This window comes from Chanos chanos, chromosome 6 (assembly GCF_902362185.1).
Source record: "Chanos chanos chromosome 6, fChaCha1.1, whole genome shotgun sequence".
In the NCBI taxonomy this organism is placed as follows: Eukaryota; Metazoa; Chordata; class Actinopteri; order Gonorynchiformes; family Chanidae; genus Chanos; species Chanos chanos.
Window position 1 is genome coordinate 4,325,409 of NC_044500.1, and position 23,118 is coordinate 4,348,526.

Consider the following 23,118-nt stretch of genomic DNA (forward strand, 5'->3'; position numbering starts at 1 on the left):
TCCCGCTCTCTCTCTCTCACTCTCTCTCTCGCTCTCTCTCTCTCTCTCTCTCTCGCTCTCTTACACTCACACACACTGGCTGTATCAACAGCTGAGGGTCCTAATGCTTTTACTCATCACAGTTTGCACACGCTTGCTCCCTGTCTGCTTGCTCTCTCTCTCTCTCTCTCTCTCTCTCTCTCTCTTTCTCTTGCTCTCCCCCTCTCTCTCTCTCTCTCGCTCTCTCTCTCCCTCTCTTCGTTTTGCCTCTCAGGCTAACAATGACTACAAGCCCACCCTATAAACCCCTCCCTTTTTCACACACACTCCCCCTCCCTCTCTCCCTCCCTCACAGATGAATCCACCCGTTGCCCCCACCCCACCCCCCCAGCCCACCTCCTTCCACTGGCGACTGACTGCCTGTGCAAGCTACAACCCCACCCAGTTTGCTCCCTTATATGAATGATTAAATACCTCCAATCTGTCTACAGGTCACTTCCCAATCGCCAGCCCCCCCACCCCCACCCCCAAACCCACACCACCTCAGTTTAGGGCAGTGGTCATATTAAAAGGCTGGTCATATGTTGCTGGAATGATTTTCTTTCTTTCAGGAAAAATCCATTCATAAACTGGCATCTCACACTGTTGCAATTAGAGCCACATTAGCATGCATTGTTACTGATGTTATCCGGCATTGAAACCTGTGCAGTCCTGTGAACAGACCGTGTTAAATATGTCATGCATGTTCAGTGTGCTGTTCACATGGAAACGGTGCTGAATCAGTGACCACTGAAAACCCAGGGGTGTTGAAGTAAGACCTGTTTCCGGCATCTCTCTTTCTCTCTCCCCCTCCTCTGTTTCTGTGACCACATGCACACTCAGCCAACAAAGACAGCTGGAACCTGTTCCTTCACCCCCCCCCCGACCACCGCCCACAGATGCCACACACACACACACACACACACACACACAAGCACACACAGATCATACAGGCGAGGCTCCACAGAGCCATGTCATGGCCTGGACAGGAGACATATTAGTAACATTATTTCAGAAGGAACAAAGAGAAGAATTCTACAATTCTCATAAGATTCCACAATTTCACCAGGGCTCTACGCAATGTAACGTAATGTAATGACACTGCAATTAATTCAGAATTACAGCCAGTTTCCGGAATTACGCGAGGAATTCCCAAAATCACGACAAGATTCTAGGGCTGTAACAGGAGTGAGCGCGTTGCAGAGTTGAAGGACTGCACATTCCAGAGTGTGCATTAGCATGTAACAAGGATTTGCTTTTTCTGACTCCCTGAACCTTCCCGCCCACATTGATGCAGAGCTAAACACACGCAGTAACTTAGTCATGCAGGCTAGCATAAATTAATGACCTGGCTTCCCTCTACCGAACACATTGTGCCTCCTGACCAGCATTCAAACAAACATCCATTCTAATTTGGAAGACCATAATTAACAAAGCTGTATTTTGATTAAACAATTATCTTACATTTACGGCAAATGAAGAACAAATGAAAACTGTACGAAGAGGAAATAAAAGAGATTAAATTTATTAGATTAATAAGGTAATGAGGGTTTGCTCAGCCTGAAGAGAAATATGTAATTTGCCTGATAAATGCCACATCCTTTTTTTTTCTCATTATCATATCAAAGCCATTATGCAGGACCACTGCGTGTCTGCACATAATACAAGAGAAAGGGCCGATAAAAGCCGCTCTCTACTGAACTGACTGGCTCAAGAAAAGCATGCAGCATCAGAGAACAGCCGCACATGAAATCTGAACTCTTAAGACACAAAATAATTTACTGAGAGAGAAACACAGCACGGTACGAACAGCAGAATAAATATTGAAATGGCATCAGAACCCTCGACATTCCAATGTGTTATTCCGTAGGGTAAACGTCTCACTCAAGGACACCGGACAAGAATCCCAAAATCATCCCAGGATTCCACAGTTTTACCTGGGATCTGCAATTATTTCAAGATTGCGGTCGGATCAGATTCCAGTGTTACGTGACGGATTCCAGAATCATGCCAAGATTCTTGGGCTGTACAAGAGCAAACATTTTGCAGAGTTGAAGGACTGCATACTCCAGAACGGGCTTGTGACGGAAGAAAAGTTGTGTTTTGTGTAAATAGAAGAGCCCTCAGGATGTGTTAGTGTCACAGAGCACTGCTGTCTGAAAATTGCCCGCTAGATATTTTAAACACGTTTTAATCTGCGTCTTACTAAACAATACTGCCTGTCTCTGGGGCGAGGCAATACCCAGTAGATATGTTAGAACTACATTTTTTAATCTGTGTGTTACCTAAACTACTCTTCCCGCCTCTTAGGCGTGAAAGAGCTGAAGACACGCGACAGGAATAGGATACCAGGCATCAAACATCTGCACCCGACGCAAAGGACCATGGTACTGTCTGTCAGACTCCATCAGTGTCCCCTCCACACACACACACACACACACACACACACACACATGCAGACACACAGTGGCCCAAGGACAAGACGACAGGCATGTGTTCTGCTGATTAAGCTGATCTGTGTGAGGGGCGGGACAAGAGAGCATGTTCGATCTCCTCACAGGTTAAAACAGGCCTTTCAATTTGTCACTCTAGTCACTGTTACGCCTTAGCTTCTCATCTTTCACAAAATTACCAGTTCGATTTGACAGAAACTAGGATTTCTGTCTGAAATTACAGTTATGCATCTTTACCTTCATCCGCTCTTTACCTCTCTGGAACATTTTAACAACTCCCTCTCTCTCTCTCTCTCTCTCTCTCACTGCCCCCCCCTCTTCTCTTTGTCTTCTTGCACAGGAGACATGATGCTACCAGACTGCTCAGTGGCTCTCAAAAAAAAGTGAAAACAACTTGATTGTGGAGAAAAAACAGAGAAAAAAAAAATAGATGACAGGTGGAAATGTCTGTCGTTTTCAGCAGAGATTCTTACGGATCTAGAACCCCGTCCCTCTTTACCTCAGTCAGTTTCCTGTTCTCTGGGAGTGTCCTGCTCCCCGAAGCACGTGCAGTCTCTGGCCTACAGGGGGCGCCTGTGTTGAGCGGCGGATGACGACGCCCGGCGTCACACTTCCAGACGTGAACGCTCGCGCGGACTTAAGGGTTGTCTGTGTGGTCGGAGTCGAGCTATGCCCGGTGACTCGATCGCCATCGGCCGAGACGCAGCATTAGGATCTTACCCAGTGCTGGATGTCCATTTAGGTTGTAACCACAGCATAGCCCAAGAAAGATCCAGAGGACTATGGGTTTGGGAAGAAAGATGCATGCTTGCAGGCCTGGTGCCAGACAGTGTAGATCTTGTTTTAAAACCCACACCGCACGGAGGGCCCTGGGGTAAGATACGCCATCTTGTTATGAGTTTGGTATCATTCAGTCAGTATACAGTCTTCCACAAACACAGTGACAAATTAACAAAACACAGTGCCCACTCTACAAACCACTGTATGTCTTCTTGTTTCTCAGCATAAAACTTTGGATAAATATTATTTGGAAAGTAATGACAACACTTTCATGGCTATGATGCTCTGAGCAGTTTTAACTCCTACAAGTCACTTTATGACCTCACATCGCCTTTTCTTCTATGTGTGGCATATTGGAAATCTGAGAAATGCAACTCCTCGGGACTCTCCGAGGTTTAGAGCGGAGAGTTATTGCGTTTACACTCCAGGTCAGCCCGGTTGACTTAGGCGGGTCTCTGTACACTCCAAATTCTGCTGATTCAACCACTTCCAAAATGTCAGTGTGTATTGAAATCCTGCTGATTATAAAGGCTTTGCTGAGAGTGTTTCAACAAATCAGCCAAATGCCCCATCTGACACCCCCCCCCCCCCCCCCAGTTTCTAGATGTTACCATGGTAACAACGCCGAGACAGCGCTCTCCGGCAAAGCTGACGGTATCTGCTCTGTTCTCCTCCTCCTGACGAGAGAGAGAGAGAGCATTCACAAGACCCCACGGACTCCGTCAAATCCACCGTATCCGTGGCGATACTCCCTCACCATGGCAACGAGCCAGAGCCAACATTCTGAGTGCATTATGACCGAAGCCGGTGCAGAAACTCACAGGAATCGGTCTACAGGGAGAGAGAGAGAGAGAGAGAGAATGTCACACGGCAGCCTGCTAATGACTGTTACAAACGCAACAGTTAAGTTTCACTACAAATTCGGTCCCCCCCGCCCCCCCCCCCCCCCCCCCCCAATCTCATCTGTTTGTTTTTTATGCGCTATGTACGGCAGCGCGCGAAAGCCGCCGCTGGTAATGCGACGGAGGCGGGTGGAAGAGCTGGGTATGAAAACACAGGACACAAAACGTCTTTCTTAATGTCCACGAGCGTAACTGTGGTCTCTGCCACATGACTCCGTCCATTTGGGGGGGAAAACATGTGGGTTTGTCCTAAGGGACTGTCAGGTGGTAAAAAGCGACTCTGCTGAAAGCCATTAGCGGTGGGTAACCTCAGTATGTAGAGGTGGTCATTATTTCCTTAACCTCAGAGAAGCAAGGAGCCAAGGAAGCGCGGTGTACAGATGACTCTAACACACCCATCACTGAAAACACCACTCGAACAGCAGTTTGGCCTCCGTCTGACACTGCACGAAGGCCGGGGGGGGGGGGGGGGGGGCGTAGAACCTGTTTATGCCTATTCGCCTAAACGTCTGAATTCATTACTAAAGAAATGCAGCAGTGGAAAAACCCCTGGCAGAGAGATGTAGAGTTAAAGAATGACCGGGGGCGGGAAATACATCCAGTGTCAATTTGTCAAACGGCAATCAATACCAGTCAGCAGATTAACACGGCAAAAGATGAGTGGCATTTGGATGGTGTTGTGACTTTTCAATATTTCAATAATTTTATAATTTTCCCTTCTTTAAAATATTGCACATACACACACACACACACACACACACACATCTAATAACCATAAAGCTGAGAGTTAGGATATGAAGAACTGCCTCCCCACACTGATGTGTTCTTTTCTTGTCTCGGGTGACAGTCCTGTGCTCTTACTGTCACTGACAGAAGAACGATCAAATGAACGCTGAAACTTCTGAAACAAACCTTTTTTTTTTTTTTTTTTTTAACAACAGTGTGACAGGAATTCACTTCTCAAAAACATAACCATGCTCCAATTTACTTTCAGTTGTAACTGCCCACGTGGTCGGCACCTATTGCACACCTGTCTGGCCAAGGAGGGGTCTCCTCTCTCTGTGGTCCTCCTCAAGATTTCTCCCATTTTCCCATTTCCCTTTTGGGTTTTTTGGGGAGTTTTTTCTTGCCCGCCATGAGGATTAAGTCAGGGGGTGCCATCCTGTTTTGATTTTGACTGTTGTGGCCTGTAAAGCCCTTTGAGACTGTAAACAGTGATATTGGGCTCTAAATAAACTTGAACTTAACCACTGTTTTATATATATATATACATAAATATGTGTTTATATGTGTGTGTGTGTATATATATATATATATATATATATATATATATATATATATATATATATATATATGTGTGTGTGTGTGTGTGTGTGTGTGTGTGTGTGTATACACAAACACACACACACACACACACACATATATATAAACAAACAAACACAACAATAAAAAAGGAGGACAAATCAAATTACATTCACTTTTTTTATTCAATACAATCCGTTCATCCTCTCAAATAATACTCTGTATTTACAAAAAATAGCCACATAGAAACTTTAAACTTTACAGCTAAATAAGCTCTTGTATAGAAATTGTATATATATATATTTTTTTTTTTCTCACATCTCTTTTAGTGTTAAAGGACAAAAGTTCAATCAGAATGAAGAGACACAATCATAAATAAACTCATACATTACATTCTAATCTCTGGTCAGATGTTTCTGAAAGCTCACAGGAAGCACTATGCCCAGTTTATGTATTACTAATGAAGGCGCACAGGCAGAAATGGCTAACGTGAACATCATTTGTCTTCATTATGAAAGATTAATGTAGAGACAAGTGAGGCCTGTTCTCTGTACGCCTAATACACAAGCTCTTTACAGTAGAATTTGTAGGTGTGCTGATTAAGTGGCTAGTACATCCGTGTCTCTTCAAACAGAAAGTCTGATGATCAGTACAAAATGACTAATGTCTCTGAAGTCCTCCCAACAAAGGCTGATCTAATCTAACACAATGACTGCACCTCATCTGACACTGTAATGTTAACAAAGCAGAAATATCATCTATGGAATTATATGGTTACATAATATGTCAGATTAAAGCTCTGCACAGACATCTCTGACAAAAAAAAATAACTTAAATACATGAACTAAAAGGAACATATTGAAGAACACAGGAAGCCTGACCCTCTGATGAGGAGGAAGTGCCTGGCCTTAGTAAGCAAGAGAGACAGAGAGAGAGAGATAAAGAGAGAGAGACAGAGAGACTGTGTGTGTGTGTGTGTGTGTGTGTGTGTGTGTGTGTGTGTGTGTGTGTGTGTGTGTGTGTGTGTATGCTTTTTGAGTTAGAGGGGTTTTTGTTAGAGGTCAGTAAAGTCATCTGTAACTGTGTGTTTTAACGTTTCCAGGATGTGTGGAAAGTGTGAATGTTGCTTTCTAACTTGGTTTGCGTTGTTTTCTCATAACTGAATGAAACAAACGTCTTTCTTTTCCCACACAGACGTTTTCATGAATGAATCAGCTGGTCACTTGGGCCTCTGTGAATGAGCATGATCAAATCTCTTTCCAAAGGGCTGCCATAAATGTTTTCGTTTTATTTATTTTTTTAATTATTACCATTAACTAGTGTTGTGGAATTGATATAGAACACTGTCTCTCTTCCTCACACTCAAGGACTTAGGGGACAGCATATTGTGGCTCCACCTTCACATTACCAGCCAACCAGCCAACCAGCCAGCCAACCAGCCAATCAACCAGTCAACCAGCCAGTCAACCAGCCAGTCAACCAGCCAGCCAACCAGCCAGCCAACCAGCCAGCCAACCAGCCAGCCAACCAGCCAATCAACCAGCCAACCAGCTGATCAACCAGTCAACCAGCTGATCAACCAGCCAATCAACCAGCCAGTCAACCAGCCAGTCAACCAGCCAACCAGCCAATCAACCAGCCAGCCAACCAGTCAATCAACCAGCTAATCAACCAGTCAACCAGTCAACCAGCCAGTCAACCAGCCAGTCAACCAGCCAGTCAACCAGCCAGTCAACCAGCCAGTCAACCAGCCAGCCAGCCAACCAGCCAGCCAGCCAACCAGCCAATCAACCAGCCAGCCAACCAGCCAACCAGCCTTGTTGCCTTTGGCTCGATTAGGTGTGTTAGAGCGTGGACAAAAATACACTGTTCTCTGTTCAGTATCCGTAAAGCCGGGAGTTTCGGAGAAATACCCTTCGTCTTCTTGGGTCAACGAGGGGACAGTCACAGAAAACAAAACAAACAAAAACAAACAAAAGAAAACGGGAAGTCAGCGTGCGAGGAAAACTAACACTGCGTCTCATCTAAACGCTCCATCTCATCTTTCAAATGACGCATGTAGTACTCCTCATCGTCAGAATCCTACAGGAGAGAGAGAAAAACACACACACGCCAGTCAGTCACAGGCCCACTGAGACGGACGCTAGCAAAACAGCTCGCCAGGTATGACACCAAATGTCTCAACAGCAGGGTTTCCCTGCCAACGCATCAAAGCCCCAAACACTGAGCACGAAAACGTGAAATGATACCCACTTAAAAGGATACAAAACAAAATCATTAATACACTGAGCGTGGTTTAGCCAATGGCATCTACAGTTTATTGCTTGTTAACGAAAAATCCAGTGGCTGTATTAGCGTATAAAAGTTAATGTAATCCAGATTAGTTAATGTAATCCAGATTAGTTAATGTAATCCAGAGGCATGAATACTTTACCAAGCAGTACATTTCACAGCATGTTGCCCGTTTCTCCTTCTGATTGGGCTGTTTGTACAGATACTCTTCACTGTGAAGGTAAAAATTCACATATGAATATCATTCAGTTTTCATTTAGCATAATTAATCTCTAATCCCTAATTCCTAGTCCAGATTAAAACCGATTAAAACAGTTGATTCGTAATGCTGAATTTGCAATTCAGTGATGAAAGTAAAGGCTTTTAGATAAATGAGAATATGTTTTCTTCACCAGTGTGAAATCATGGAAAACATAACTATTTTTAAGAGGGGACGGAGAAAATCGACTCTTTGGCTGATCTTTATCATTTTAATACAAACATTTTTATCTCCCCGACTGTTCTGCCAGAAATTTAATCACTGATTTTTTACTTTTTGGGGGGGGGGGGGGGGGGGGGGGCTCCTGTAGTGTCGAAACTCTGAACTGTAAACTTTTGAGGAAGCTTCACACACACACCTGATTCATTAATCAAGGTTAGGCCGAGTTAGAAGTAAAATTAGCCGTCACGTGGACGCTCAGGACTGGGGCAGAGACTACACTGCTCTACCTTAGAGGACAGCACTGTAAAAGTCTTCCTGTCCCACTTACCCATCAGCCACCTCGATCGGTGAGCGGACAGCATGGTTTGGGCTTCTCTCCTTTGTGTCACAGCAAGGACAGAGGATCTGACCCAGCAGAACCAGAGAGATGCCTGCAGACGGCACCAGGACGAACAGCAGCAACAGAGCCACATCCGTAAAACGAGTAGTTTGCTCTGTAGACGAAAGAGAAAGAAAAAGACAGAGACAGGAATAAAGGGGACGGGAGACAGAGAAAGAGAGAGAGAAAGAAAGAAAGATAGAGAAGAAGAGAGAGCAAAAGAGAGAGAGAGGGAGTGAGAGAGAGAGAGAGAGGTTGGCATTTAAACACTATTAGAAAAAGATTTCACGCTTTAAGATAACTGAGGTAATGTAACAGTGCTGTTAAATTCAATAAAAGACTCTGCTCACACAGATTTCTCTACATCAGAATTTGTATCTGTAGTCTGTCTTCATTCATATTTCAGAATGACTGTGTACTATTATGTTCTCTGACTTGGGGACAGACCAGAAATCTCTCTCTTCTTAAACAGACTGAAGCACAAGCAACAGAGAGTTTACACATTTCCATCATTCCATCCTTTAGTCAGTCGCCGCTGACTGAGGTCTTACACACAGCCTCCTCTGGACAGCGTGCCCGTCATTTCTCAGCACAACATAAAACATGAAGCTGCCCCGTGCACTGGAACCAATTCATTTCTCTGATCTGGGCAGATTATGTAGCCCAGAGAGAGAGAGAGAGAGTGCTCGCTTCCATAATTCACAGTCTAAAAGAGACGAGAGAGTGTTACATGGCGACCAGTGTTGGGGTAGTTACTCAGAAAAAGTAACTGGCGATAAGTTAGCAATTACTTTTTTAAATTGTCATGGGATTACTTTACTTGTTACTCCTTTTGAAAAGTAATTACACTGCGCTTTACTTTACTTTTGAGTTACCCTCTAAAACTACAAATTCGCCGATTTACCAAATACCGATTTATAAAAATACAAGGACAAAGATCATAGTCCTTTCATTAATTTATTTTCAATGCAATAGCTTCACGTCGAGCCTGGGCTGCTCCGAAATAAGTGTAAAGTGTGGCCTCATTCATGAGTTCACATTTTTGACCAGTAACAAAAAACATACTATCCATTTTATAAGTTAAATAAGTTAAATATTCAGCACGAAAAACATTCTTTTGCAAAGGCGTGTGTAAAGCAGTAAAGGAGACTTTAATAGTCCAGAAACTGTCATGTGATTACTGACATTTGAACTGTAATGCTTTACTTTACTTCATAATGGAGGAAAGCAATATAATTACAGTAACATGTTACTTTGTAACTCTTTACCCCCCAACACTGATAACAACCAACACACTGGACACACATAACAACCAACACACTGCCACAGTTCTACACAAATCCACTCTTACTGTGAGCAGTCTAAAGACACCAGAGAGTGTTACATAACAACCAACACACTGAACAGACATAACAACCAACACACTGTCAGAATTCTACACAAATACACTATAAATGTGACCAGCAGCGGTCACATTCAGCCTGGCTGTGTGTGTGTGTGTGTGTGTGTGTGTGTGTGTGTGTGAGTGTGAGAGAGAGAAAGAGAGAGAGAGAGGAGTGTGTATTTAACTGCGTTGTGTTTAACGCGATGTGACAGAGATAGGTCTTACTTTTGGGCGTGACATTAACAACCATAGGAAATCAGCAGCATCATTCCCCTGGCAAAGGTCTTAAGATAAGACAACACCAAACCTTGTTATAATGGAAATTGTAGTTATGATATTCTCATCATAGGTATAAACCGCCAAAAATAATAAGGGGAGGGAGAGAAAAACTATCCATGTTTAATTCACTTGAACAATTGCAGATAAATTTTCCAATCATTTCTAATCTGACTATGTCCACAGGAGAATGAGCATCATAATGAATAGGCTAAAGTCAAACTGGCCAATCCAATCAAAGAGTCCCCCAGGCATACACTGATGACATCATCTCCCCCGTGTGTGTGTGTGTGTGTGTGTGTCTGTGTGTGTGTGTGCGCGCACGTGAGAGAGAGGAGTGTGTATTTAAATGTGTTGTGTTTAACGCATTGTGAAAGAGATATGTCTTACTTTTGGGCGTGACTGTGACTGTGTGACTGTGTGTGTGTGCGTGCGTGCACATGTGTGTGTGTGCGTTTAAGTGTGTGCGTGTGTGTGTGTGTATGTGTGTGTGAGTGTGTTTGCATGTGTGTGTGTGAGTGTGTGTGAGAGAGAGAGAGAGAGGGAGGGAGGAGTGTGTATTTAAATGAGTTGTGTTTAACGCGTTGTGACAGAGATATGTCCTACTTTAGGGCGCAACTGTGTGTGTGTGTGTGTGTGTGTGTGTGTGTGTGTGTATTTAATTGTGTTGCATCTCACGTGTTGAGACAGAGACATGTCATACTTTTGGGTGTGACAGTGAGCAGGGTTTGGGCCGGGGATCCGTGGGTGTCCGGCGGGTTCCTGACGGAGCAGATGTAGGTCCCGTTGTCATGGAGAGAAGCGTTCAGGAGCTGAACGGACGCATCGTGTGTGGAGGGGCTGCCTAGCCACTTCACCCTTCCCGCAAACTGTCCATCCTGCGGAGGGTACGACTTTGCGAGGTAATGAAAGAACTGAAAGACAAAAAGAACAGCATTCACACTTTCTTTAGATTTTCGACTTTTTTGTATCTACTAAATGTTCTAAACCTTCTTGAACAGAGCGGTTACCTGTTCCCACTGTGAGAATGTTCTTGTCTAAACAGCTTCCTCTTTCCTTCCCATACATTAACCATAACACTACACGCTATATGCTTTGGCAGCCGTCTTTACAACAAAGTCATGGCAATAAAGCCTCTGAATTCAATTGAGCCGAGAGAGAGAGAGATTGACAGAGATTAAGAGCGAGCGAGGGAGGGAGATCTGAACCTCTCAATAATTGCTCACTGACATTTAATAAAGCTCGGACGCGAGGGGCTGCCTGCCGTGGAGAGTCAGGAGGCCGTCACGCTTTATGACTCTTTATCAGATGGGCTCTCTGTGTAAGGACCATCAGAGCTCTGTCTGCCAGCACTCAGAGCATACAGCCACTTCAAACACACACACACACACACACACACACACACCTGCCTGGGACGCAGTTCCAAACCTCACCACAAGAGGGCACCTTTTAGAACTACACTTCAGTTGGCGTCGTGTTGGGTTGATGGAGTTTATTTCTTGAAACGGAGTGTCGTAAACTGAATAAAAGTACTCGAACAAATGATTCAAAAAGCCTATTACCACCGCAGACCTGGTTTTTACTGTTGTGATATGAAAATAATTCATTTTCAATATAAGAGATTAGGACCAGCAGACACGGGGAATTTAATACGGGATGTCCGAAGAGAAATGAAGACATCTGTCGTTTCTCTGTTCCAAAAAATCAATTCCAATTCTGAAGTGAAGACAAAGAGACAGACAGAAAGGGAGAGAGGGAGGGAGAGAGAGAGAGAGAGAGAGAGAGAGAGAAAGAAAGAACAGAATAAGAGCAAATAGTCAGGTCTACCAAACAAATAAGACAGATCCTCTCAACTGTTCAATTCTCCTGCCCGCACGCACACACACCACACACACACACGCGCGCACACACACACACGCGCAGGCATAAATGAATCATGATAGTCATACTAGCCAGAAGATAAGTGGGCACACCCTCCTGATAAAGCTGGTATGGCTGTGTTCATGCGTTTCTGTGTGTATCTCCCTGTGTGTGTGTATCTGCATGAGTGTGTGTGTGTGTGTGTGTGTGTGTGTGTGTGTGTGTGTGTGTGTGTGTATCTGCATGAGTGTGTGTGTGTGTGTGTGTGTGAGACACAGTCAGTTGGTGCTAAACAACCCACTGTGAAAGGGGCCCAGCCCATACAACGTCACAAACTAAGTCTTGTGTGGAGGAAAAAACAAAGACATCCTAAAAAGCACCTCTAGCCATTAGCCAACCACCTTCAGTGCAAACAAGAACACGGCTAAAAGCACACACTCTGTTCTGTGCAATCGCTCCACACGCAGGCGTACCGTAAAAACCACTTCCCTGCTCCGGCTGCCAGCCCAAACAAACATCACCATAGGAAATCAGCAGCATCATTCCCCTGGCAAAGGTCTTAAGAGGATAAGACAACACCAAACCTTGTTATAATGGAAATTGTAATTATGATCTTCTCATCAGAGGTATAAACCACCAAAAAAAAAAGCAGACAGGGACAAAAACAATCCATGTTTAATTCACTTGAACAATTGCAGATAAATTTTCCCATCATTTCTAATCTGTCTATGTCCACAGGAGAATGAGCATCATAATGAATAGGCTAAAGTCAAACTGGCCAATCCAATCAAAGACACCCCCCCCCCCCCCCATGGCATAAACCGATGACATCATCATCCCCTATAATCCAATTAGAGTGAGTGGCTGCTAGACTGACAGGTCTGGCTAAGGGTTCCACTGTATTTGAAAAGGACTTCCTTAGCACAACCCTGAGGAAAAAACACTCACAGCCTCACTTGGCTTGTTAATACCAAACTCATCTATTCATTTCCACTCTCTCTCTCTCTTACTCTTTTCTCTCTTTCTCTCTTTCTCTCTCTCTCTCTCTCTCTCTCTCTCTCTCTCTCACTCTTTTCTCTCTCTCTCTCTCTCTCTCTCTCACACACACACACACACACACACACATATTCTCTCCCTGCTGGCCCAACACATACACTATTGTGCTTAAGGCATTGTTAAATTCTCAGCTGTCACTCAAAGACAGTGAACAGCATTTTTTTTTAATCTTTTTTTTTGTAATCAATAAATTCATATGAATATTTTAAAGCAGCAGAGTGGGTTAAACATACAGTGGATCCGGAGTGAAGCTGTCTCAGGGAGATTTATGGAACAGAACAGTTACTCTGATTAGTTAACTCCGCCAGGACTTCTAAAAACCTTTGCCTGTCAGATGCTGGCAATACCCAGAGTTTGATTCATAAACGGAGTAATAGAGTTTTTGTTTGATAAATGTGCATTGCTCCAGTGGAGCACTGACAGGTGGAATGTGAGGAGCGGTCAGGAGTGCAGGACAGAGGGCACTGACGTTCTGTTGAGCTGCTGACTTGCGTTAGTATGCCTGGCTGCACAAGGCACCTGTTTGTCATGAAGTTTTAAAAGGCGGTGTTATGACACGGTGGTGAATTATAGAAGTGACAAATCCTGTGGTTGCTTGTCCATTCCCTGCGGTTGGCAGTGCTGTTCTCTCAGGGTGAGGCCTAAAACACTCTGTGTGCGGCGTTTGCTAAAGTCTCAGCAGAACTGCATGTCATCTTAACGATTCTCACTCAGTGACCACAGAAAACACATTCCATTATGATGTCACAATCTGTGTTACTATTCATTCTGGAATATTCCCAGCACAGAGAGGGTGGAGCCGTGGACAGCAGGTGTACAATTCCATTACTCTGTCACACATTTAGATTTATTTAAAGTCAAGGCCTCTACAAATAAATGATATCCTCTAAATGGAAAAACGATAACTGAAGCCATGTCAGGTACCTCATATTCTGATGGAAAATGAAGATATCATTTCCTAAAGTTACACAAAGTTAAAGAATTTTATAGTTCATGTAGAATACTTGCATGCCGTAAAAACACACTTTAATAAAATGTTTAATGAAATACTCAAAACACACATCTAAATCCTTTACCACACCTAAAAGATATCCATGCACACACACGCGCATACACAAAAATTTACACGTGTACACATATACACACACAAATTAACATGTGTACACATACACACACACACACACACACACACAAATTAACATGTGTACACATACACACACATACGCACTTACACACAAATTAACATGTGTACACATACATACACACACACGCACATACACACAAATTAACATGTGTACACATACACACACACAAATGCACATACATACAAATTAACACGTGTACACATACATACACACACAAACACACATGCGCACATGTGAGCGCGCGCACACACACATACAGTTTGCATTTTGAGAAGGTGATGCTTTAGCTATTAAGTTTCATCAGTTTTTATCTGTTGTTTTTGTAAGATATTAAAATGCATGCTTGTTTATTTTTTGTATGAAAATGTGTCTATTTTTACCCTCTGTGAAGTGTTATTATATCTCTTTGTAAAACACAGTTGAAACTGGAGATGAAACATTCAACAGTTTAGAAAGCAGAGTTTACTATATATTAAAAACAAAAAAAAAACAGTATGTCGTATCAGACACAGCTACAGTCTTTAACAATATTCCAGCGCTTCGCTAATGCTAACACTCATTTCTGACAGAAAATGGAGAGAGCAATAACCTAATGTCCTCATCTTATTCATCTCTCAGGCTGATAAATGATCGCAACTGCTCATCTTATTAAATGTGCCATGATTTCACCATCTGTCTCTTTAGCAATGAGAGGGTAAAGGGATGACATCATAGCTATCCAGCAGTTCTCCCATTCCATGATGGAACACAGAGAAAATTCTATTATGATGTCATCCTCTGCCGATACGGCTGCATCTCGAATTCCATTACCGCGTGCAGAGAAATTATGTCAGGCTCCTCACCAGTCAAGGCCACCCTATCACATCATGACGGCGTCATGAGAATTTAAATCTTTAATGATGTCAGGGGTCGTTTTAAGCTTACCATCTACTCTGACTCCATACCGGACACCGATGAGAAACGCTCTGTCATAGCTTTATCGCAGACACATTTGGTAATGGACCGGGAAGACGTGATGTACTCACCGTTACTGGAGACTTTCCATTCTGCGGTCGGTAAGACCAGTCCACCGACATTTTGCTGGTGACACGAGTGTTGGAGGTGAAGGAGCAGGACAGGGTAACTGTTTCCCCTGTCACTGCATTAATCTCTGCTGGAGCTGTCACTTTTATAGAGTAAACAGGACACAGCGCTGCAAAGACAGAGAGAGAAAGGGGTTTGAGGAGTGTTTGGGCTGTGTGTTAGGCAAGGTGAAGCAGATGAGGGAAAACAGACAGCCTCTCACAACGCTGGGTAACTCTTTAAAGTGAGAGCAAAAATCCTGTCTCTCATGCATAGATATAGATTTTAGAATGTGATACAATCAAAAATGTGTTTAATGTCTTTAATCTTTTGTGTGTGCCTGTGAGTTATAACTGATTCTCAAGGAGAATCCAGGCAGAATACAAAGGCCAAAAAGTTACTTTTAGTAAGACAAGTCAAAAAAAAGTTACTTTTGGTAAGACAAGTCAAAAAGAAAAAAGGCCTGATACACAGCCTGTATCGGTCTGCATACACACTGAGGACAGAAACACAACAAAGGAGCACTCTGTGCTGGAATCCCATTAAGACAGGAAAGTGTAACACTTCAGAAATAGTTTTTAATATTGTGACTTTGTTTTTATTAACGCAGCATATGTCAGAAAGTAGAACCTCCAAGAAAGTACGAACCTAAATATAATTCATAATCTTTTTTTAACTTTTTTTTTCCCCCTACTGCAGACACATTGAAAACTTCTAAATGCCACGGTGCTGTGGGAAACCCACTCCTGTCTCTCTCAGCATGAACTCTTATACAGCTCTCTGGAGAACTGATAACACCACTATCATTCTTTCTCTTCTTCCTCCTGACTGATGCAGGTATATACCAGAGGGTATTACCACCAGCTTCATATGCAGCGGGAGAAAGAAAGTGTTTTGTCAGCGAAAAAAAAAAAAAAAAAAGTGAAATTTAGGACGCAGGCTGAATAACCTTGACGTTCTGGTAAGACGGAGACTCTGTTTTTGGCAGGGGCGTCACAATGCTTTCAGTGGTGCCATTGTCAGTGCTCTCAGACACAGAGGGGAAAAATAAATCATTATGTGTGTTCGGCGCATGCGCGCGTGCACACACACACGCACACACACACGCGCGCACACACACACACATGCTCCAGCCATTTGAGAGCTAATCAACTTGCTCAGATAAGAAATGATGTTCACTGGAATTAGACACACTCTATGACTGACGCTCATCAAAGTTTGAGTCGTAACAGCCAATAGGGGTTATGTAACAAGGCACACTGACACAGTATGACTCAGTATGACTCTTGAATGTTCAGACTCAAACGTTCATATAGAATTGTTCACGATACACACACACACAAACCTAGCTTGAGCCTGGACCATTAAACGAGGTGAGAGAAACAACTGACTACACACTTGGGTGAGAATATTATTTAAAGTACTGGAATGTACTGGGACCTGTTCCAATTCCCTTCACTATTGCCTTTCTCTGTGACCTTGGTCTCTTAATTAATAAATCCAGTTCTTGAGCAGCATTCAGGTAACGTATGTTTGATATTCCAGCACACGGAATTCCGACGGAATCTGAGGACCTCGGAAAGCAATCAGAACAGCCACGTGAACCATGTTGGAGAATTAAGATCAGCTCTGGTCACACATAGAATAACTTGACCCAGTTCCGATCTCTGGTGCTTAACACAAATGACCCGTAGGTTCATCGGTTCTACCTTTTTTTTTTTTTTTTTCAGAACACAGCACACACTTTTTTATTTTTAAACATTTCAAATCGGTTCGCCTCTTATCACTTGACCTAGAAGTCTGGCTTGAGCCACACACAATCACAGCACTTCCAAACAGCCTCTATTTGGTATTCACTGCTTCAAACGGGGATAGGGGACCCTGGCATTTAGAGATGAGTGGATTTTATTTACCAATCAAATTACATGCAAATTACCCAAACTGCTATAGCTAAAGAGCGTCTCTCAGAACAGGCTCTGAGTCAGCCACGCCTGCCTTTAGGAGTGTTTTTTTCCTCGTCAGACGTTGAGTAATAATGGAAAACACATGGAGGGATATGTGTAAGCCGTGTGCGGGCCTGTTAAGAGTGTGACAACATATTAACAAAAACACACATACACAAAGACACATGCGTATACCTGCTCCCACATCCCAGCAAGCCCAAACATATGCACAAATCACCGTGTCGATAAACATTTGTACCACAAATAGCCCACGTTCTACACTGGCCCCTGTTTCCCTGTTTCTGCACGAGATACATGGAAGGTAAATATATAACGGAAACGGCCAAATGAGAGGCTTGGTAAAGACAGGCCAAGAAGTGTTCGGTTTCATATTTGGTTACTCCCCGAAACAAAACAAGAGAACAAAACACGAGTAACACCCAAGTCCGTATATGTAATCTCTTTCACTTTCAAAGTCGTGCGTTCCTCGTTGTCAGTGGATCCTATAGCGCAATGAACTATGATTCGGTAAAAGCCCAAAAGAGAAAAATGCCATGACAGAAACAGTGGCACAATAGAAAATAAACAATTAAATCAATAAAATATTAACTTCAGACCAACCGAACGTAATTTTACAATGTTGCGTGTTTTTGCATATGTGATCCTGCGGATCAACTCAGAAAGTCCACAGCTATGCGCCTCCTACCGAAAGGTTCGCCTTAGCTGTAGCCTCACGGTTCATCTCAGCGGTGTCTATACCTTCAAATCTATCGCGATCTCAGTTATATTCAGTTTGTGTAGTGAGAATCTCAACACACTGGACTTTGGTCTCTCCTAAAAGGTCAGTTTAGGAACCAGTTACTTTGTCTCTTGCAAAAAAACAGATGAGCATTGTCGCTTTATAAATTTAACATTTCATTCGACGATTATTACTGAAGACACTACAGCACCTGATTTTATGTAGTTCTTATGTAGATTTAATGGAGTTATGACACGTTGATTGGAACCACCCCAGAACCGCTAAAACCAATTCAAATATAAACACAAGTCTCGTCTGTTTGTTTGTTTTTCAGAAACGTTCAATAAAGTATTTTAATGGATTATAACATTACAGTAGCAGCACATATCCAGTATTTATGGGAAAGAGTGGACTCCAGAGAATTGTATTAAATAAGTCGAACAAACAGTGTAAAATACGATTTATTTTCCTTAATGATTAATCTGTTGGGCTATAGCAGAAAGGCCTCGACACAGACTGTGCTCACTATAGAGGAACAGTTTACAGGCCTGAAGCAGTCGCTTTGAAAACATATTGCGGAAAGTTATTATCACCTGCACTTGAAATTACTGCAATACACCAAGGCTGAGACTATTCAATGGTATACCCCTCCCTCTGAGATAGTATGGTGGTGAGTGTTGTGTTCGTGTGTGTGTGTGTTGCAACCGAACCCAAAGATCATGTTCCCACGGTTATCAGACCGGTGACACTGTAAATCGCAACATAGTATTACAGAAGCAATTTAAGTACGTAGCCGTATACATTAGCGGAGACGGAGAGAAATGGGTATTTATTTGTCATAAATATTGGGGAAAACTGAGGCTGTATGACGGCTGACGTACAGAGTGTCGCTCGGCAGCTGATGAAAAGCAAACAAATTCGCAGCGTGCTGATACCAGACGCCTTTACTACCATTTTAAAACCATAAAACCCCACTTATGCGCAAAGAAACACGGGCTATCATAAAGCCCTTCGCACTGTAGTATTTACTAATCAAAGCCGGACGTATAAATTGAAATACAAGCACTTGTTTCTCAACTCATTGGACGACATAAAGAATGCTGACAGAGACCAAAAAATTAGTTTGTCTACTTACCAAAACTGACGAACAAACACGACAAAACTACATTTTTAGAACTCATTTGCCAACGTCCATGTAAATCCATGTCACGGCACAAACCTATCCCAGATAAATTAATTTCGAAAGAATAATTTAAGAGTTTTTAAAAACGGAGTTTCAGCGCGTCGTCCATTTTCTCGTGACTCAATAGACTGCGAGCGAGACTACCTGACAGACAGGTGATACAGGAAGTGCGTGAAAAGATCACACACACACACACACACTCACACACTTGTACGTATAAGCGCGAAGATTGTCATTTCTTCAAGAGTGTGACTGAGCTTCAAGTATGAAAGCAACGAAAGAATTTTTGGCTCCTCTTTTAGAGAGACAAGCAATCAGAGGCTCTCAGCATAAACAGCGTTTTGTCGCACTCTTGGGAGGGAAAAAAACAGGCGTTCCTGAATCATTTTGTGGTAACTTTAGGGGTATTTTTATTTGTAAATTTGATACACAACCTTTTCAACCAAGTATTTACTTCCCACATCTGGTAGGTGGCCTTATGAAGTGATAAAACATCGGGCAATTCAGAGAGCTTTTGAAGATCACACGAGCCTGTTTTTCATTCTTGGCAGCCGGCGGGCTCTTGATTGGCATGGCCCAAATAATGTCCAGTGGGACAGGGCACCCATTTTCACTCTCAACTCAATGCCAAGGCCGCCATAACCAGGTGTTTAGCGATCTAATTTCACTTACTATCAGGTATATTTATTTTTCCTGCTCTGAATGATTTGTACGGTTGAATCCATCCATACTTAAACTGCCCCTTTTGACAAATCTATTCGGTTACTTACTTTAAGGTTACTTGGAAAAGTTCCAGTCAAAGCCGGCAAACTCGTATTCTCAGTTTACTGCCTGACTCCCCGCGTCATCCAGCAGACTTTGAGTGAATGCTGTCTGTTTCAGCCCTCTGTTGGAGAGAGTATGTAGTATGTCATTATTTTGGGAGGTTGCTTTCTGTGTGTGTCTGTTCTCCTTCTCTCGGTTTTCCCTCTTGTTCCCTCCTTTCTGTGGGAATGAGTGATCACACAAAGTCATCACTGTTTCCATGTCAACCTCTCTGACATTCCGTCAGCTTTCTGTCTGACAGTGAAGCAAAGGAGTAGAGTGAAAGGAGACAAGACTGCATGCTTGCTCGCTCTCTCTCTCTTGCTCGCTCACTCTCTCTCTCTCTCCTAAGCTGCTGTCTTCACACACAATATAGCAAGTATGTAGAATCATGACTAAATTCAAGTATTTTCCCAATACATGTTGTGATGGATTAAGTTTAACTGTGACATTTAACACTATAGTACAAAACAGGAAAAGAAAATAAATGTAAAGAAACAAATTCTTCTCCTATGTGTGTGTGTGTGTGTGTGTGTGTGTGTGTGTGTGTGTGTGTGTGTGTGTTCAGATCTGGCCAGCAGGGGGCGACATGCACAGATGAATGAACAGGTTCCTTTCGATCGAGCACAGATATTGGGCCCAGAGTAAAATTAGTCTTCTGCTTTATATGTGGACGGATTGTGGTTTAAGCAGCCTAGCCAACATGACACAGATGCATAGGTTTATTCAGTATATATTAGCATACCCTTTGTGTGTGTGGTGTGGTGTCTGTGTGTGTTGCGCAATATCACTTGTAAGAAAGATGCCTAGCTCAGCTTTGCTCATATCACTGAAGGGTGTGGTAGTTAATTATGGTAGAAAGGGTGTGTGTGTGTGTGTGTGTGTGTGTGTGTGTGTGTGTAATCTGATGTGTCACTGGGTGTGTTTATATATAAATCTAAGGTGTACAGTGTATATATGTAGAGCTTGTGTAAATCTGAACTTTATGGTGTCTATATGTAGATTTTCGTGTAAATCTCGAGTTCTCACTCACTCACTCACTCATTTTCAAAACCGTTTATCCTGATTAGGGTCGCGGGCAGTGCTGAAGCCTATCCCAGTGCTCATAGGGCGAAAGGGCGGGGAAACACCCTGGACAGGTGGCCAGTCCATCGCAAGGCAGATGCACAGACAAACACACTCACACACACAGTCTTATTCACGTAACCTGCATGTCTTTGGACTGTGTGAGGAAACCCACGCATACACGGGGAGAACATTCAAACTCCACACATAAAGGACCCCCGCCGGGAATCAAACCCAGGCCCTTCTTGCTGTGAGGCGACAGTCATTAAATCTGAAGTTGATAGTGTATGTATGTAGAGTTGTATGTAAATCTGAAGTTGATAGTGTATGTATGTAGAGTTGTATGTAAATCTGAAGTTGATAGTGTTTGTATGTAGAGTTGTATGTAAATCTGAAGTTGATAGTGTATGTATGTAGAGTTGTGTGTAAATCTGAAGTTTATGGTGTAGTTATGTCGAGTTGTGTGTAAATCTGAAGTTGATAGTGTATGTATGTAGAGTTGTGTGTAAATCTGAAGTTTATGGTGTAGTTATGTAGAGTTGTGTGTAAATCTGAAGTTGATAGTGTTTGTATGTAGAGTTGTATGTAAATCTGAAGTTGATAGTGTATGTATGTAGAGTTGTGTGTAAATCTGAAGTTGATTGTGTTTGTATGTACAGTTGTGTGTAAATCTGAGGTTGACAGTGTGTATATACATATTAAAGCACGTACTAAAGTGATTTCACACCAAAAACTGGAGAGTTCCAGTAGCAGGTGAACTTTCAGGCCTGTTCAGCTGAGGGGCCTGATGTCCCTGCTGTTTGAATGACAGCTGGCACTGCGTCCTTTAACAGGGCACCAAAGCCCAGGTGAGTCCTCAGGTATCACTCCCTCCCTCAGTACAGGCCCTAAAAATGAACAGAGTTCTTCTACCTGTTGGGCTTAAATGCAGCATGAAAAATGGGGTGTGTGTTTGTGTGTTTAAGCCTTTTAAGGGGTGTGTGTATGTCTCAGCAGAAAAAGGTGACAGGACTTTATGAAGTTTGTATTGTGTGTGTGTGTGTGTTATTGGGAATGGTTAACAGGGATATTGAGTTCCATAAAGCTGTGTCACACACAGACGGCTCTCCTGAATGCCATTATTCATCAGAAGTTATTTAACCTCTTTCCTGTCCTCTCTCTCTCTCTCTCTCTCTCTCTCTCTCTCTCTCTCTCTCTTTCTCAGTTATTAAGTAACGAAGGCAAAGCCTGGTGACACTTTGATCAAAGAGCAAATACAGCTCAAACAGATGGTCCCTTTCATACACAAACACACACACACACACACATACAAACACACATCCACACCCACCCACCCACACACACACACACACACACACACACACACTACACATACATATCCACACAAATACACACACACACACACACACACACACTACACATACATATCCACACAAATACACACACACACACAACGCTGTTTTCAATAGTTTCTGAGAACACTGAAGAGAAAATTAGATTTTTATATACATAAAAAACATTCTTTCAAATTTAGTGTTTACAACATTTGGAAAAAAAAGAAAGAAAATTTGGGGAAAAACGTGAACGTTGTCGTGTTCTGTGTCTGGACACATGCAAAGTAGTGCAATAGAACACAACGTTTTCAAAACAACAATAAACAATCTTTTTTAATATAAAAAGTAAGAATAGTTAGTAATGTCTGAACTGTGGTTGAACATCAGGCTACACATGCAAACTCATTAAGTGAATGTGTAACTTAGCTGCAAACTAAGGTGGTTGAGCTTTGCTAATAAGGACAGTGTGTGTGTGTGTGTGTGTGTGTGTGGAGAGAGAGGGGGGGGGGGGGGGGGGTTCTGGTCAGTCAGCAAACACAACACAGCAGTCCATCAGCACTCAGGAGAATTATACTGATGAAATCTCACCACAGATTACAGAATGCAAGTAAAGCAAACTCTGGGTTTTCACATTGGTTTTCACACAACTCAGTACAAACGGTCATTTTTAGGCCTAACTGGGTTTCCTGTGTGTGCCTTTTGGGCTCACTGAATATAAAC

General features: G+C 42.8%; 1 protein-coding gene across 1 annotated transcript; it reads right to left on the reverse strand.

Annotated features, from left to right (window-relative positions):
- Positions 1 to 7,254: 7,254 nt before the first annotated feature.
- On the reverse strand, positions 7,255 to 19,296 carry mpzl3 (myelin protein zero-like 3). Its single transcript, XM_030777609.1, has 6 exons — positions 19,148 to 19,296; positions 15,294 to 15,460; positions 10,911 to 11,121; positions 8,497 to 8,662; positions 7,890 to 7,959; positions 7,255 to 7,537 (listed from the first exon to the last, which is right to left on the reverse strand). The coding sequence occupies exons 1-6, from the start codon at positions 19,215 to 19,217 to the stop codon at positions 7,463 to 7,465; spliced, it is 759 nt and encodes a 252-aa protein (XP_030633469.1). The 5' UTR covers positions 19,218 to 19,296; the 3' UTR covers positions 7,255 to 7,462.
- Between the last annotated feature and the right edge of the window lie 3,822 nt (positions 19,297 to 23,118).

What these genes read in the sequence shown, in the direction of transcription:
- mpzl3 (XM_030777609.1), bottom strand. Translation starts at nt 19,217, where the DNA reads ATGGATTTACATGGACGTTGGCAAATGAGTTCTAAAAATGTAGTTTTG. An exon ending in GTGTTTGTTCGTCAGTTTTG is followed by an intron (nt 15,461 to 19,147) that starts GTAAGTAGACAA and finishes CTGTCTTTGCAG; the next exon opens with CGCTGTGTCCTGTTTACTCT. An exon ending in GCTGTGAAATGTACTGCTTG is followed by an intron (nt 7,538 to 7,889) that starts GTAAAGTATTCA and finishes TCTCTCCTGTAG; the next exon opens with GATTCTGACGATGAGGAGTA.